Source organism: Nomascus leucogenys, chromosome 17, assembly GCF_006542625.1.
Source record: "Nomascus leucogenys isolate Asia chromosome 17, Asia_NLE_v1, whole genome shotgun sequence".
NCBI lineage: Eukaryota > Metazoa > Chordata > Mammalia > Primates > Hylobatidae > Nomascus > Nomascus leucogenys.
The window spans coordinates 15,999,988-16,015,879 of NC_044397.1; the positions used below are offsets into that span (position 1 = coordinate 15,999,988).

At 33.9% G+C, this 15,892-nt stretch overlaps 1 protein-coding gene across 14 annotated transcripts in view; it reads right to left on the bottom strand.

The window, feature by feature from the left end:
- SLC4A10 (solute carrier family 4 member 10) overlaps positions 1–15,892 on the bottom strand; it is a 356,421-nt gene that overhangs the window by 130,749 nt on the left and 209,780 nt on the right. For all 14 annotated transcript variants that reach the window (XM_030796800.1, XM_030796798.1, XM_030796797.1 and 11 more), the window contains one exon: positions 9,312–9,450. In XM_030796800.1, the coding sequence (XP_030652660.1) occupies positions 9,312–9,450 (139 nt within the window). The remainder of the gene's footprint in view (positions 1–9,311; positions 9,451–15,892) is intronic.

The window sequence follows — 15,892 nt, forward strand, 5'->3', positions numbered from 1 at the left end:
GTTTATATACACCAATAACATTCAAGCTGAGAGCTAAATCAAGAATGCAATCCCATTCACAATAGCCATGAAAATCATAAAATACCTAGGAATACAACTAAACAGGGACGTGAAAGATCTCTGCAACAAGAATTACAAGACACTGCTGAAATAAATCAGAGATGACACAAACAAATGGAAAAACATTCCATGCTCGTGGATAGGAAAAAAATCAAAATCAAAATGGCATACTGCCCAAAGCAATTTACAGATTCAATGCTATTCCTATCAACCTACCAATAACATTTTTATAAAATTAGAAAAAATGTACACATTTTTACAAAATTAGAAAAAAATTCTAAAATTCATATGGAACCAAAAAAGATTCCAAATAGCCAAAGTGATCCTGAACAAAAAGAACGAAGCTGGAGGCATCACACTACCTGACTTCAAACTATACTACAAGGCTACAGTAACCAAAACAGCATGGTACCAGTATAAAAACAGACACATAGACCAATGGAACAGGTTAAAGAACCCAGAAATAGAGCCGCATACGTAGAACCATCTGTTCTTCAACAAAGCCAATAAAAATAAGCAATGAGGAAAGGACTCCCTACTCAATAAATGCTGCTGGGATAACTGGCTAGCCATATGCAGAAGATTGAAACTGGGCGCCTACATTTCACCATATACAAAAGTCAACTCAAGATGAATTAAAGACTTAAATGTAAGGCCAAAAACTATAAAAACTCTAGAAGAAAATCCAGGAAATACCATTCTGGACATCAGCCAAAGAAAAGACTTTGTGATGAAGATGCCAAAAGCAATTGCAACAAAAACAAAAATTGACAAGTGGAATTTAATTGACCTAAAGAGCTTTTGCACAGCAAAATAAACTATCAACAGAGTAAACAACCTACAGAGTAGGAGAAAATGTTTGCAAACTATGCATCTGACTAAGGTCTAATATCCAGAATCTTTAAGGAACTCAAATAAATCAACAAGCAAAAAACAAACAACCCTATTTAAAAAGTGGGCAAAAGACATTAACAGACACTTCTCAAAAGAAGACATACTAATACAAGTAGCAACAAGCATATGAAAAAATGCTCAGTATCACTAATCATTATGGAAATGTAAACCAAAACAACAATGAGATACCGTTGCACACCAGTCAGAATGGCTATTACTAAAAAGGCAAAAAATAACAGAAGCTGGTGAGGTTGCAGAGAAAGGGGAATGCTTATACATTGCTGGTGGGAATGTAAATTAGTTCAGCCACTGTGGAAAGCAGTCTGGACATTTCTCAAAGAACTTAAAACAGAACTATCATTCGTCCCAGCAATCCTATTACTTAGTATATAACCAGTGGAATATAAATCGTTCTACCATAGAGACACATGCACTTGTATATTCATTGCAGCACTATTCACAATAGCAAAGACATGGAATCAACCTATGTGCCTAGCAGTGGTGGACTGTATAAAGAAAATGTGGTACATATACACCATGCAATCATATGTAGCTATAAAAAATGAGATAATGGCCTTTGCGGCAACATGCATGGAGCTGGAGGCCATTATCCTAAGTGAATTAATGCAGGCACAGAAAATCAAATACTGCATGTTCTTACAAGTGGGAGATAAACATTGCATACACATGGACCACAAAGAAGGGAACAACAGACACTGAGGCCTAGTTGAGGGTGGGGAGTGGGATGATCAAAAACTACCTATTGGGTGACAAAAAATATCTGTCAGGTAAGGTGGCGGACTGGGAAGATTGAAAAACTACCTAACAGCTGACAAAATTATCTGTACACCAAACCTGTAACACACAATTTACCCATGAAACAACCCTGCACATATACCCCTTGAACCTAAAATAAAAGTTGGAAAGAAAAAAAACAGAATACTGATAAGATGTGGGCTCTGTGTGTTGCTGTGTGTGTGTGTGTGAGTGTGTGCGTGTGTGTGTGTGTGTGTGTGTGTGTGCAGTTCTATGCATTAAAAAAAACTTTTTTGAGACATAGTCTCACTCTGTCATCCGGACTGGAGTGCAGTGGTGCAATCACAGCTCACTGCAGCCACAACCTCCTGGGCTCAGATGATCCTTCCACCTCAGCCTCCCAAGTAGCTGGGACTACATAGCCAGGTACTATGTCTGGCTATTTTTTTTGTATTTTTTTATAGAGATGGGGGTCTCACTATGTTACCCAGGCTGGTCTTGAACTCCTGGCCTCAAGTAATCCTCCTGCCTTAGCTGACCACCCAAAGTGCTGGGATTACAGGCATGTGCCACCATGCCCTGCCTACATTCCATGCATTTTTATCCCATGTATAGATAGATGTAACCTCTACCACAATCAACATACGAGGCTGTTCCATCACCACAAAAGAAATCCCTTGTGCTGCACCTTTATATTCTCAATCCTCACTCTATTTCTGTCCCCTGGAAACCACTAATCTATTCTTCATCACCATACTTTTGTCATTTTGAGGGTGTTATATAAATGGAATCATATAGTTTGCAACCTTTTGAGATTGACACTTTTTTACTAAGCATATGCCCTTGATATACATTCAAGTTATTGTGTGTATCAGTAGTTTCTTCCTTTTTATTGCAGAGTAATATTCCATTATAAAGATGGATGTATCAGTTTGTTTAATCAGTCACCCATGGGGGACATTCAGGTTGTTTGCAGGTTTTGCCATCACAAATAAATCTGCTGTGAACACTCATGCAGAGGTCTTTGTGTGAACAGGTTTTCATTTCTCTGGGATAAATGCCCAAGAGTCCAATTGCTGGATCATATAGTAAATGCATGTTTAGTTTTATCAGAAACTGTCAAACTGTTTTCCATAAGGGGCTCTACCATTTTACATTCACACCAGCAATGTACGAAAGATCCAGTTTTTTCAAATCCTCACCAACATTTGTTAGTATGACTATTTTTTTTATGTTTTTTATGTTTATTATTCTATTAGGTATGCAGTAATATCTCAGAGCAGTTCTAATTTGCATTTTCCTAATGACTAACGATATTGAACATTTTTGCATGTGCTATTTGCCATATGTATCTCTCCTTTGGTGAAATGTCTGTGCCTTTTGCCCACTTTTCTAATTGATTTATTTTCACACTGTTGAACTTTGAGAGTTCTTTATATGTTCTACATATAACACTTTTGTTGAATATCTGGTTTGCAAATACTTTCTGTCTGTAGCTTGCCTTTTCATTCACTTAACAGAATCTTTCGCAGCACAAACATTTTAATTTTGGTAAAGTTCAATCTATAAATATTTCCTTTTACGAATTGTGCTTTTGGTGTTATGTCTAAAAACTTGCCACCTAGCCCTAGGTCCTGAAGATTTTATCTTATGTTTTATTCTAAAAATTTAATGGCTTTATGTTTCAAATTTAAATCTATAAACTATTTTGAATTAATTTTTATGTACATGGTGAGGTTTATATCAAGGCTAATTTTTGCCTGTAGGTGTCTAATTGCTCCAACATTATTTTTCAAAAAGATTATTTTTCCTTCATTTAATAGTTTTTGTCTTTTGTCAAAAATCAGTAAGCTTTACTTGTGCTGGTCTATTTCTTAGTTCTCTATTCCGTTCCAGTGATTTATGTGTCTGAAATGACATTTTAAAAAATCCAATTATTCTTCCTTCCTTTAGAATAATTTTCTTCAAGTTGAGGGCTTAATTCTCTGAGAAAAGAATGGAGTTCTTTTCAGAGAGTTTGGAACTTCAGGGAGTTCCAAACAGTTTGTTAGTTAAGATGACCAAATATAAGTTATATGCATGGATGGTTTGATGTACCATAGGTTTTATGAGTATTATAGGAGGAGGCAGAAGGTACTTTCCATAAAAAGGTGCCCACATGTTACAAATATCAAGTTACTAAAGATACTAAACATTTCAAGATTCAGTGCTCTATGCCAGCTCCAGAATGATGCCAATTCTTTAAGAGATATTTAAATGAATATTGTTAAAGAGACTATTAAAAATAATACATACACATAAATACATAACTATATCTCTCTTTTCTGTTCTTTTAAATCCCATTTCATCCTTCAAAGATAGACATGAACTGATCTGGGAACACACCAGACACTGTTTCAAGATTTGTAGTCACTGAATACACTGTTAGTTGCAAAATGCCTGATTGTAGTTAATGACCTAAAGTGCTGCAATTTGTTCCAGTTTTCAAATAAACTCTGCTGACATTTGTTTGAATAGCAAACCAAAGCAAACAAGAGTTTCAAAGCATGAATGATATGTAATGGATAATGCTAAAAAATAAATAAATAAAACTGTTGGCCAATTGCACGACCTTTTCTGTGGGGGTAGAAGGGCGGATTTAAACCCTGAGAAGATTATTTTCATTTCCTTCAGTATGTCTGGATCTGTTTTCATTCAAGATTAGCACATTGGAGTCTCTTTCCACTAAGCAACATTAAATAGGTGTTTCATGAATTCTTTGTGGATTAAGTTTATTATAATCTCCTCTACAATACTCATATTAAAATATACAGAATAAAATTATTCTGTCAATTAGGTGCTTCTAGAGAAGGTTTTTTTCTAGAGAACTTAACTCTTTTTGGGTGTTCTATTCTCACTAACTCAGTTTAACTTTTCTAAGGTTTTTAATTCTCTCATTCTACTCAAACAAAAAAAGAGTAAGTCTATCATCCAAAAGGAGTTACTATATCATCCAAAATTATAGCCTTCAGGGAAATAATGGATGTCTCAAGAAAAAAAACATCCTCTTTAAGGATAGTTGGGGGACACGGCTGGGGTGGAGCTAGAGAATAACATATAATCAAAGAATACCTACAGTCATCTTAAGGGGAAATGAAATACATCCAAACTTAGTGTTTATAGACATTAACTGTTCTTAATCCATATTATTTTCACACCTGCTCTTAATCCACATTATTTTCCAGTAAAAAATCCAGATGACTTAAACCATTACTAATTTTGTATGTCAAATGCCTTCACAGCATCAATAAAATTGTTTTGATATAATAATCCTTTTCTATTCTGCCATGTATGTATCAGAAGCCTAAATGCTACCCCCTGCTTTGCCTCTTCTGAGTTTATTTGTGGGAAGCTTTTATAAAGGGTAACTACAGTGAGTCAAACATGTTGTCGCCACAATTGCACAGCTGTGGTAGCTTTGCTCACTTTTCTATTAATAACATTACATGTTATTTATAAGCAGGACACTGTAATTGTGTTGATTTCATTAGTCTCTTCATATGGCTTCTTTTAGGGTTTTTAAAAGTGAACAGCTGGTTTTTACAAACATTTATTAAATAATTATGATTCAAAAATTTAGCTTCAAAATCTAAAACTTTGCTTAAGTTTTACTTGGCAATGACAGTGGGCATAAATTATGCAAGATGTGATATGTGACAGGTGGAATGAGCTGATAAAATATCCTTTTTGTTTCTGCTGTGAGGGTAGAAAATTATTAATCCCATCTGCAATACTAATCAAAAGAAAGAAGTGCTTTAGATGGTGATGCTAATGATTTTCTAGAATTAAATTGCATGTGAAAAATCAGATGGAGTCATGAATTAACAAAAATTAGCGTTTTTAGATGAATTAGGGCAATCAGAACAAAATTACTTCTGCCACTTTAAAACCTGTTTCTTTTTGAAATCCTCAATAAGTATGTTCTTCCCTTCCCTGAATCATTGTGTCTCAGTTAAAATTCATCTACCCTCCCCTTCAATATCTGTTATTATTTCCAATGTTCATCAGATGTCTCCCTGAAGCTCAAACAGCTATACCATGCATTAGATTCTAGAAGCTTGGCTACAAACATAGGTCCATTTAATAATATTAGAGAATGTGAATAATTAAATGGATTATCTTTTTTATTCTTTATAAATCAACAGCAATATATTTTGGTGGTTTAGGACAAACATGTTACTGAGTTAATCCATTAGAGCATAACAAAAACCTACCTGCTCAACTGTAACAAAGTGAGGGTGCTATATTCTAGTATCGCTTCTGCAATCTCCTAGCTTTATGAGAGTGGGCAAGGGTCACTATTTGATCTGTAAGACGAAAAATCACCAACCACTATAAGAATAAGTGAGTTACTTTTGCCCAAATATATATTCCAATTTTACGTTTCAGCTCTATTATGTAGTATGAGGGTAGGGAAGGAACTCTAAAAGAAATGCTTTGAAAAAATACTTCTTAGCAATAGGTTAAAGAGACTCTAACAAGAGCTGTCTAGTCATCACAATCACCAGATCTCCTTCCTTCAAGTCACGCAGGAACATCTGTTCCTTGTAACTCGTGGCAGATAGATGCTTCTGGTCTTAAACAGGGAGGTAGGCACTTTAACTTCCTTATCAAAATCATAAAAGAGCAAGTTATATCACTAATCTGTGGAAAAAATGATCTTATATTCCCTTTCTGTCACCAAATAAAGAAGATGAGCACATATATTACATATTTCTAAAACTACCATGTAGTTTTTGATGCAGTTGGGACAAAAAGTAAGGTAGAAGTCTCTCAATCTTAATATGTACCAGGTTACATAAAAACTATTTTAAATTTAAGTCTATATTTAAAATATTACAATGCAAAATATTATGAGGAAACTTATGTAAATTTTTTTAATTAAAAAGGTTAGTTCACAATGAATAACATGCCACCAATTTAAAGTGTTCCAAAAGGCAAATAAAGAAAATAATGAATGATTTGATATAAAACAAATAAAGGAAATGAATAGTTTGTTCACATGTAAAAAATAAAAACATATGAAAAGATGTTGAACCTCACTAATAATTTGAATAATCAAATTAAAACAATGAGATTTATGTTTTATTTATAAAACTGGAAAATACATTTTAAGCAGTTTGATAATTTACTGTGAAAGGATGTGGAGGAAATAAGCACTCTCATACACTGTTGATAGAAGTGTAAATTACAAAAACATTTTATGAAGGTAAGTTTACAGTATTTATCAAGGTAAAAAATGTCTGCTCTCTTTGCTACATTTGTTGCCATTGTTAGAAATTCACTTTACAGAAATACTTACAAAATAATGACAAAATATTTGTGTGAGCAATCATTGCAGTGATTTTTATGGAAAAAATAAACAACCTAAATGTCTATCAAGACTAACTAATAAATAAATAAATGAAAGTTCATCCATATAATTGAATGCAATGCAATCATCAAATAGATGATATAAATTTGAATTGCTGATATGGAAAATGTTCCAAATATATTAAGTCGAAAAGATAAGATATGAACACTGTATATTATATAATCCCTGTTGTGTAAATTTAAAAGGGCATATATTTACACGCAGATTCAGCTATTAAATTTTGGGGGAAAGATGCACAAAAAAGATTAACAGTGATTACTTTTGAAAAGAGATACTGTGAATAAGCATAGAGAAGTACTTTTACTTTTCTGCCATCCTATACCTTGTGAATTTTAAATACTGGCAGTTATTAGTTTTATTTATTTTCAAATGTTAATAAGGATAAACTAGTTGGTAGCCATTTTGGTTGTCTCGATTTTAGTGTTTTTTAAATAAAGGAGAGCTGTAAAGACCACTGAAAAATATATCAAACAAGAATTAACTGGGCCAGTGTTATTCACAACATTCATTTTCATAATTGAGCATTTATTTCTACACTGAATAAAGTCAATGAATAAATGCAGCTACAAGTTTAACATGATCCAATGGAATTACTGTGGCTTTCAGACAGCAATTGCAATCTGAGGACCTATCTAATAAATTAATCTAATAAATATGCTTAAGATAAAGACTTTCTAACAATAAAGCTGCCCTACAATGGAAGAGATAGCCTAACAAAACAATAAAACCTGTGTCGGCAGGGGCATGGTGGCTCACACCTGCAATCCCAGCACTTCGGGAGGCTGAGGCAGGTAGATGACTTGAGGTCAGGAGTTCGAGACCAGCCTGGCCAACATGGTGAAACCCTGTCTCTACTAAAAATACAAAAATTAGCCGGGCGCGGTGGCAGACGCCTGTGGTCCCAGTTACTAGGGAGGCTGGGGCAGGAGAATCGCTTGAACCAGGGAGGCGGAGGTTGCAATGAGCCAAGATCTCACCACGGCACTCCAGCCTGGGGAACAGAGTGAGACTCTGTCTCAGACAAAAAAATAAATAAATAAATAAACACTAAACCTGTGCCAATGATATATTTAAGCACGTCCTGCTATCTCTGCCTAGAATACTGTCCCCTCTGCTTTTCTGCCTAGCTAACTCCAACCCAATTCACAAGAGCTAGCTCAAGAATCACCTCCTCCAGGGAAGCTACCCTGATCCTCTCTTTCACCTTGTGGTTTAGACAACTGCTACTCAAAGTTTGGTTCTCAAACCCAAAACATTTTACATGACATTCTCATGGTCTGACTCTATGCCTGAGGCCTACTAAGTCTACATTTTAAACAACATTCCAGGTGATTGGTAGTCACATTAAAATTTGTGAAACAGTGGGTAAATGACAACCCTGGGTGTGCCCACAGTTTCTTGTGCACACCTGTGTCACAGCTTTCATTATACAGCATTTACAACTTTGTTTTCTTGTCTAAATTAGACTGCAAGATCCCTAAAGGCAAGATCTAAGATTTTTGTTGTTGTGCCATATCCATTGCACCTGGCACATACTGGACACTCTATAAATGTTTGTTAACTGAGCAAATCAGGAAGGATGAATGAAAAGTAAACACAAAATTTAATTCCAACTTTACAGAACTCTATCAATTATATAGCAATGTAAAAATCTTAATTACAAATGATAGAAAAAGTGATTTAAAAAGATATTTTAAAAAACCGCTATGCTTAAATGTATGCATATCCTGGAAACATATTACAAATTATTTTTATCCTCATGAAAGAGCACATGAAATGCAGGACTATACATAAAGCATCTTATCATAATATTTGCCCTTTCTTTTAAAAAAAGCCCACTTTCAAGTTATCATATAATATCATAAATTTAGGTGCAAGCCAGCACCTGAAAAAATAGAAATAAACTACTTTTAGATTTCTTTTGTTTTGTTGATGACACACAAATTATGTTACTGTTTATCTTTAAGACTGCAGCTGTTGCTGGCTCTGCATCACCATTTACTGTAATTACTGCCTTCAGATTTCTTTCTGACCCATACCCCATTATAGGATATGCTCAGGCTAGATGAGCAACTTCTAAAATCGGCAGCAATCATGGATGTTTGCAAAATTGTTGCATTAGAAATCTCTTTTTCTAGTAACATGAAAATTCTTTAGTATACCTTCACCCTTTAACAAAAATCCTCACCTGGCTGTTTCTCGCCACTCAGCATCCTCACCTTCACGCCAACAAATCTCATCCAGTTCTGTGAAAAGGTCATGAGGAATGTGTTCTTCGTCATCATCCTCGGTTCCAAGAATAAACTGTACCCTCTGTGATGGGGTGTCTAAAAAATCAGAGACATGTATTACCGTGAACATGTATTACCATGACCCTGAGCTTAAAATGTCCCAGTCACTGCCTTCAACACCACCCCAAGCTCACACCTCACCTGTTCCACACTGCAGCACTCATCCAAATCAAACTCAGGAACTAAAACCAAATTCATCATTACATGAAGTCCAGTATAATTTGGGAAAATAAATATGTAAAATGCATATATTAATGTATGCATATAATAAATAATAAATAAAATATGATTATTATTTTGGATTTTTTTAACACTCGTGGAAACTATTTCTATTTCTCAGACACATACACTCATTTTCTCTCATCATATATGGTATATTTTATGGGTAATATTCAGAAGAGTAGATTATGATAAAATTCATTTATACTAAAACTATGCAGAATGTTATTCACCAAAAAAACTCCCTTGTGATCCTCCTTTGTAGTCATTCCTACCTCCCTTTTGTAGCCCCCAGCAACCACTGATCTGGTCTCTGCTGCTAGCTTTGCCTTTGCACAATGTCATGTAAGTGGAAACACAGCATATAACCTTTTGAGACTGGCTGTATTCACTTAGCAAATACCTTTGAGATTTTGAGATTTATCTGTCATTGTGGGTATTAGCAGTTCATTATTTTTCATAGCTGAGTAACAGTCCATTGTAGGAATGTACCACTCTTGGCTTATGCATTCACCTGCTGGAGGACATTTGGGTTTCTAGTGCTTGGCCCAATTACAAATACAACTGCTGTAAGTATTCTTGTGTAGGCTTTGGTGTAAACATAAATTTTATTTCTCTAGGGTAAATACCTAAAAGTAGGATTGCTAGTCATATAATAAGTTTACGTTCAGCTTTATAAGACACTGCCAAACTACTTTCCAGAATGGCTGTACCATTTTGCATTCCCAGGAGCAATGCAAGAGAGTTGCAGTTGTTCTGAATCTTCACCAGCACTTGGTATTATCAGTTGTTTTGTAGCCATTCTATGTAGTGGTGTTTCATTGTGGTGTTACTTTACATTTCTATAATGGCTATTGTTGACAATTTTTCCTGAGTTTATTTGACATCCATATTTATTCTCTGGCAAAGTGTTTATTAAAACATTTTGCTTATTTTTATTGGGTTGTCTGTTCCTTACTGTCGAGTTTTGAGACTTCTTTATACATTCTGGATACATGACATTTTTTGAACATATGATTTGCAACATTTGTCTTTTCTCCCCATTTATAGTTTGACTTTATATTCTTTTAGTTGTGCCTTTCACTGAGGAAAAGTTTTAAATTTTGATAAATTCTAATTTTTGTGTGTGTGTTATAGATTATGCTTTTGGTATCAAATTTGAAAACTCTCTGCCTAAAGGTCACAAAGATTTTCTTTTACGTTTTCTTCTAAAGTTTTGTATATTATATCTTACATCTTGGAGCTATGGTCCATTTTGAGTTAATTTTGGTATAAGATACGAGGTTGAATTCAAGGGGTTTTTTATTTTTTGCATATGGATGTTAAATTGTTCCAATATCATACCATTTATGGAAAAGACCCAAATAAAAGACACAGAAAAAGTATATTCTTCATGGTTTGTGCCGTTTTCAAAAATCAATTAGTTATATTTGTTTGGACTGTTTTTCTGGACTTTCTAAAATGTTCCATTGATCTAGGCTTATATTTCAGTCAGTCCAGGATACTATAACAAAGTACCATAGATTGAGTGGCTTATAAACAACAGAAATCTATTTCTTGCAGTTCTGAAGGCTGGATGTCTGAAATCAGGGTGCCAGCATGGTTAGGTTCTAGTGAAGGACTTATTCTGGGTTGCAAACTGCTGTTTTCTCCTCGTAATATCACATGGTAGAAAAGGCTGAGAGAGCTCTCTGAGGTTCATTTTATAAGGGCACTAATCCCAATCATAAGGGCTTCACGTTCATGACCTAATTTCACCCCAAAGGCCCAATCTCCTAATACCATCATATTGGGGTTAGAATATCAACATATGAGTTTTGGGGGAACACAAACATTTAGTTCATTGCTTTGTCTATTCCTTTGACAATACCACACTTTTTTGATTACTATAGCTTTGGAGTAATTCTTAAAGTCAGATTGTATGAGTCTCCCAACTTTGCTCTTCTTTTTCAAAACTGTTTGGCTATTCTAATCTTTTTGCCTTTCTATATACATTTTAGAACAAGTTTTTCTCTATCTACAAAATTCCTGCTTGGAATTTGATTGATATTGCACTAAATCTATGGATCAATTTAGGGAGAATAGTATCTTAACTGTAATGATTTTTCCAATCCATGGAAACTATGTGTATCTTCATTTATTTAGGTGTTCTTTCATTTCAAAATAATTGATTTTACATCTATCTCCTTGCTAGAATGGATGAAATATAAAGGCAGAAACAATGTTTGTTTTATTCACTGCTATATCCTCAGTAAATATCAAATGTTTAACAAATATTAATTTATTTAAAAGATGAAATCAAGATGTATTTTGTACACTTTAGGCTTTTTTTTTATTTTATCTTGTTGTATGAACTTTATGTATAGCTTTCTGGGTAAAGTAGGGTAACAAAATATATCTCATCAACATGTTAGCTTGTTTGTTTCTGGGTTTTTTTAAAAAACAGAAAATAAGCTTGCTCAAAGTTTCCAGTCTTATTCTATAACTGTAATTACAATAACAGTAAAAAAAAAAAAAACACCTCACAACTACCTTAAGAGCAGCTAGAAGTTCAGAGTAAATCCGTCAATATGAAAGGTAACCTTAGCCTATCAAACTAAATATAACACTGGCATGTTATGAAAATGGATGGAAAAATTGTAAAAATGTTTGGATTAATATTTCAAACTGCCATTGTATAAGAAATAGTATTAGTTAACTGCATTAAAGAGGAAAATAGATTATTAAAGTAAATCAGATAAGAATAGATGTGGTTATTAAAATATAGGGAAAAATATTCTTTACTTAACTCAATAAAACTGCCCTGGTTGTTGTTACTTTTTTTTTTTTTGCTTTAGTTCCTACAATATACATTCCTTGGGAGCTGAAACGTGCAGAGCACTTAGCACACTTATGTCAATTTTTAAATGCATATTCTATAGAAAGAAATTGGTATGGTTGGGCTGTGTCCTCACCCAAATCTCATCTTGAATTTTGGCTCCCATAATGCCTATGTGTTGTGGTAGAGACCCAGTGAGGGACAATTGAATCATGGGGACAGTTTCCCCATACTGTTCGTGTGGTAGTGAGTAAGTCTCACGAGATCTGATGGTTTTATAAGGGGAAACCCCTTTTGCTTGGCTCTCATTCTCTCTTGTCTGCTGCCATGTAAGACGTGCATTTTGCCTCCCACCATGATTGTGAGGCCTCCTCAGCCATATGGAACTGTGATCCATTAAGCCTCTTTTTCTTTATAAATTACCCAGTCTCAGGTATGTCTTTATCAGCAGCATGAAAACAGACTAATACATAAATATAGAAAACAAGTAAAATATCCTCAAATAATATATTTACAGAACATGAAAAAACATTCCCTTATTATTCAAGTGGAATGAAATTACTGCAAATAGTATAAAAAACAAAATGGAATAATTTAGATGAATTATAAATTCAATTATATTGAGATTCATGAGAATCCATGACAATTTTGCTGTCTTATTAGCCAAGAGGGTCCTGTAACTCGGCAACTAATTAAATGATGGCAAGCAAAGAAGTTGCAGTTCAAAAAAATGTGAGGCTGATTTCTTCCTAGATTTATTGAGCAAATAAAGTATCTTTTTAAAAAAAATAACATACTGCAATCTTCAGCCTGGCTGTACTTTGATTAGTTGCTTGGTCAATTCATTAACTGTAGGATAGTATCTATTCCAGTTCACATAAATGCTATGCCATACTTACTGTTCTTAAATTGCTTATAATCCAGTTTTAAAAATAAGATGAATACATAATAACAGACAATGTAAGACAATAATAATTAAGCACTAACATGTCTGGTTCTTAGTGCTATAAGGGTAAAGAGGTGTAAAAACAAATGAAGGCTACACAGTCAAGGAGGTTTTCACAAGAAGAGGTGAGATTAAGTCAGGCCACACCAGCATTAAGGACATAATATTTTTGACTATATGGTAAAAGAAAAAGATCCAGGATTACTGAGACAAAAGTAATGGTTTGGTTTAGGCAATGGATTTATAAATACAATAATATAGAAATAGAATAATTCTAATAGAATTATTCTAATAGGATAATTTAGAAATAGAATAATGCAAGAAAATATCTCAGTAGCTGAAGTTCAAGATGAAATCCCAGGTCTGAAATCCACTGCATGCTCTAGAGAGGGATTTGATGCAGATAATATATATATATATATGAATTATAATTAAAACCAAGGAAAAGCTGGAATCCAGCCAAACCTGAAGCGTTAAGATCCCGGGTAAGCAGTAAAACAATAGCCAGGTTGTCTGAATCAAACAAGGATGAAAAAAATACCAGAGAGAAGAAAAGCAAAAATTCCAGTGATAGGGAACCAGAAAGAGTCCTTTCCTATGCATGTATATATAATATATGGTAAATAATATGTATATATTTCTACATACAAATAAAAACAAGCATATATAAAATCATACTACATATTTAAAATATATAGAGATATATAACATTTTAACTGAGGATTATATCTTTAATAATTAATGATTGGTTGAAATTAGTATGGACCAAACTGGAAGCAGTCAATACCAAGAGTTCAAAATCTCAAGAAAAAAACAGTAATTTAGTTTTGTAAGCAAATCCAAAGGTCAGTAGTACAAAAATGAAATTCCAAAAAGCAGATCTGCAGGCAGAAGAAAAGGAACAAGTGAGTCATGAATACTGTTTTGTAAGAATTTAATAAAATACAATAACTAGGTTTATCACACTAGTTTGCATCATGTAATGAGCACAAGTCCAAATGTGCAGGCTTTGTCTAGCAAAGTGGTTCCATCATAGGAAAACTGGAGTGAAATAGAATATCTCATTAAAGGGAAACTTGGTTGCAAGACAGTAACATGGATAACAGAAAGAAGCAAAGAAATAATAGCACTGGGGAGCTGGGGATCAAAGTCAGAGTAAGCCCAGGAGTAAGATGCTAGCAATGGTGAATAAGCAATGTACTGATATTGGGCTTCCTATATTTCTACCTGCCAGAATTAGTCCCCCAGAAGATTGGACCAAGCTCCAAAAGAGGAAATTATAGATGTAAAAATACTTTTCAAGCAATAAAGAATCACATAAATATTACTGATGATTATATTAGAGGTAGGGGTGATGGTTATAATGACGATATAGAATTACCTACCAGAAATAGAGAGCTTTACAAATTGAAGCAGGTAGAATAATCATGCCATTAATTAAAAGAGAGTTGTCAGAATGACAGCCAGCATTGTAGGTTGGGTGCTCCAAAGATAACTTTTGCATATGCTAACTTTGAGGTGACTAAGGGACCATCATATGAAGAAGGTCATAAGGCAGTTGGAGATTTGAGATTGGATTCTGGAAGAGAGAGCAGGGTCATAGATAGAGACATAGATAACATTTAACTAAAGATATCACATGATTATGATGATGATGATGACTCAAAAATGAAAGTCTTGAGAGAGAAGAAGTCTCAACACTGGGGAAGTAATAAGGTTTAAGATTTGGCAGAAGGAAAATAAGTTAACAAAAGAATCAGAAAAGGAATAAATACGTAAAAGGATTAATACACTACACAAATATTTAATGAGCACTTTTCTTTTGTCAGATACCATACTAAGTAGTGAATAAGACAGATATAAAAAGAAAAAAGCCTCTGCCTTCATGTAACATACATCTCACGGAGAGAGTACTATAACCAGGAACAAAGTAGAAAAGAATTTAAAAAGAATAAGAAGTCAATTAAGTTGGATGTTGTAGGGTGGTCAATGAGAACTGTGTAAAAGAAAGAGGATCTGTCTAGCCTAATTTTCAATAGCACTGGAATTCCAAAGAACATTTATTACTGTTATAATCAGAAATAGGCAAATAAGGTATTTCCATTTGGAATATGGACTATATTTTCAACAAATAGTTAAGAAAATCAAATTTAAATCATTATGCTATTTGAGGAAAGCCCTTGTAGAATCATAACTGGAAACAACAAATTCCTTAGCAAACTGCTATCTTTGCATTATTAGCTATATGACTAATATTACCCTAATAACTCACACACTAATTAACCAGTGTCTTAAAGAGATTGTTCCTAATAATCAGTGAAAATATTCTCCTTTTGCAGGCCCTCCCCAAAAGCACTCTATTTTTTAGCCCCTTTCTGGACAATATTTTACAAATATGTTGAGAATATATATTTATCATGCCAGCATTACAAGTACAATGACAGAAGTGAATTGAAAAACTTCCATTTTAATATGTAATCTTGCTGTCATGAAGT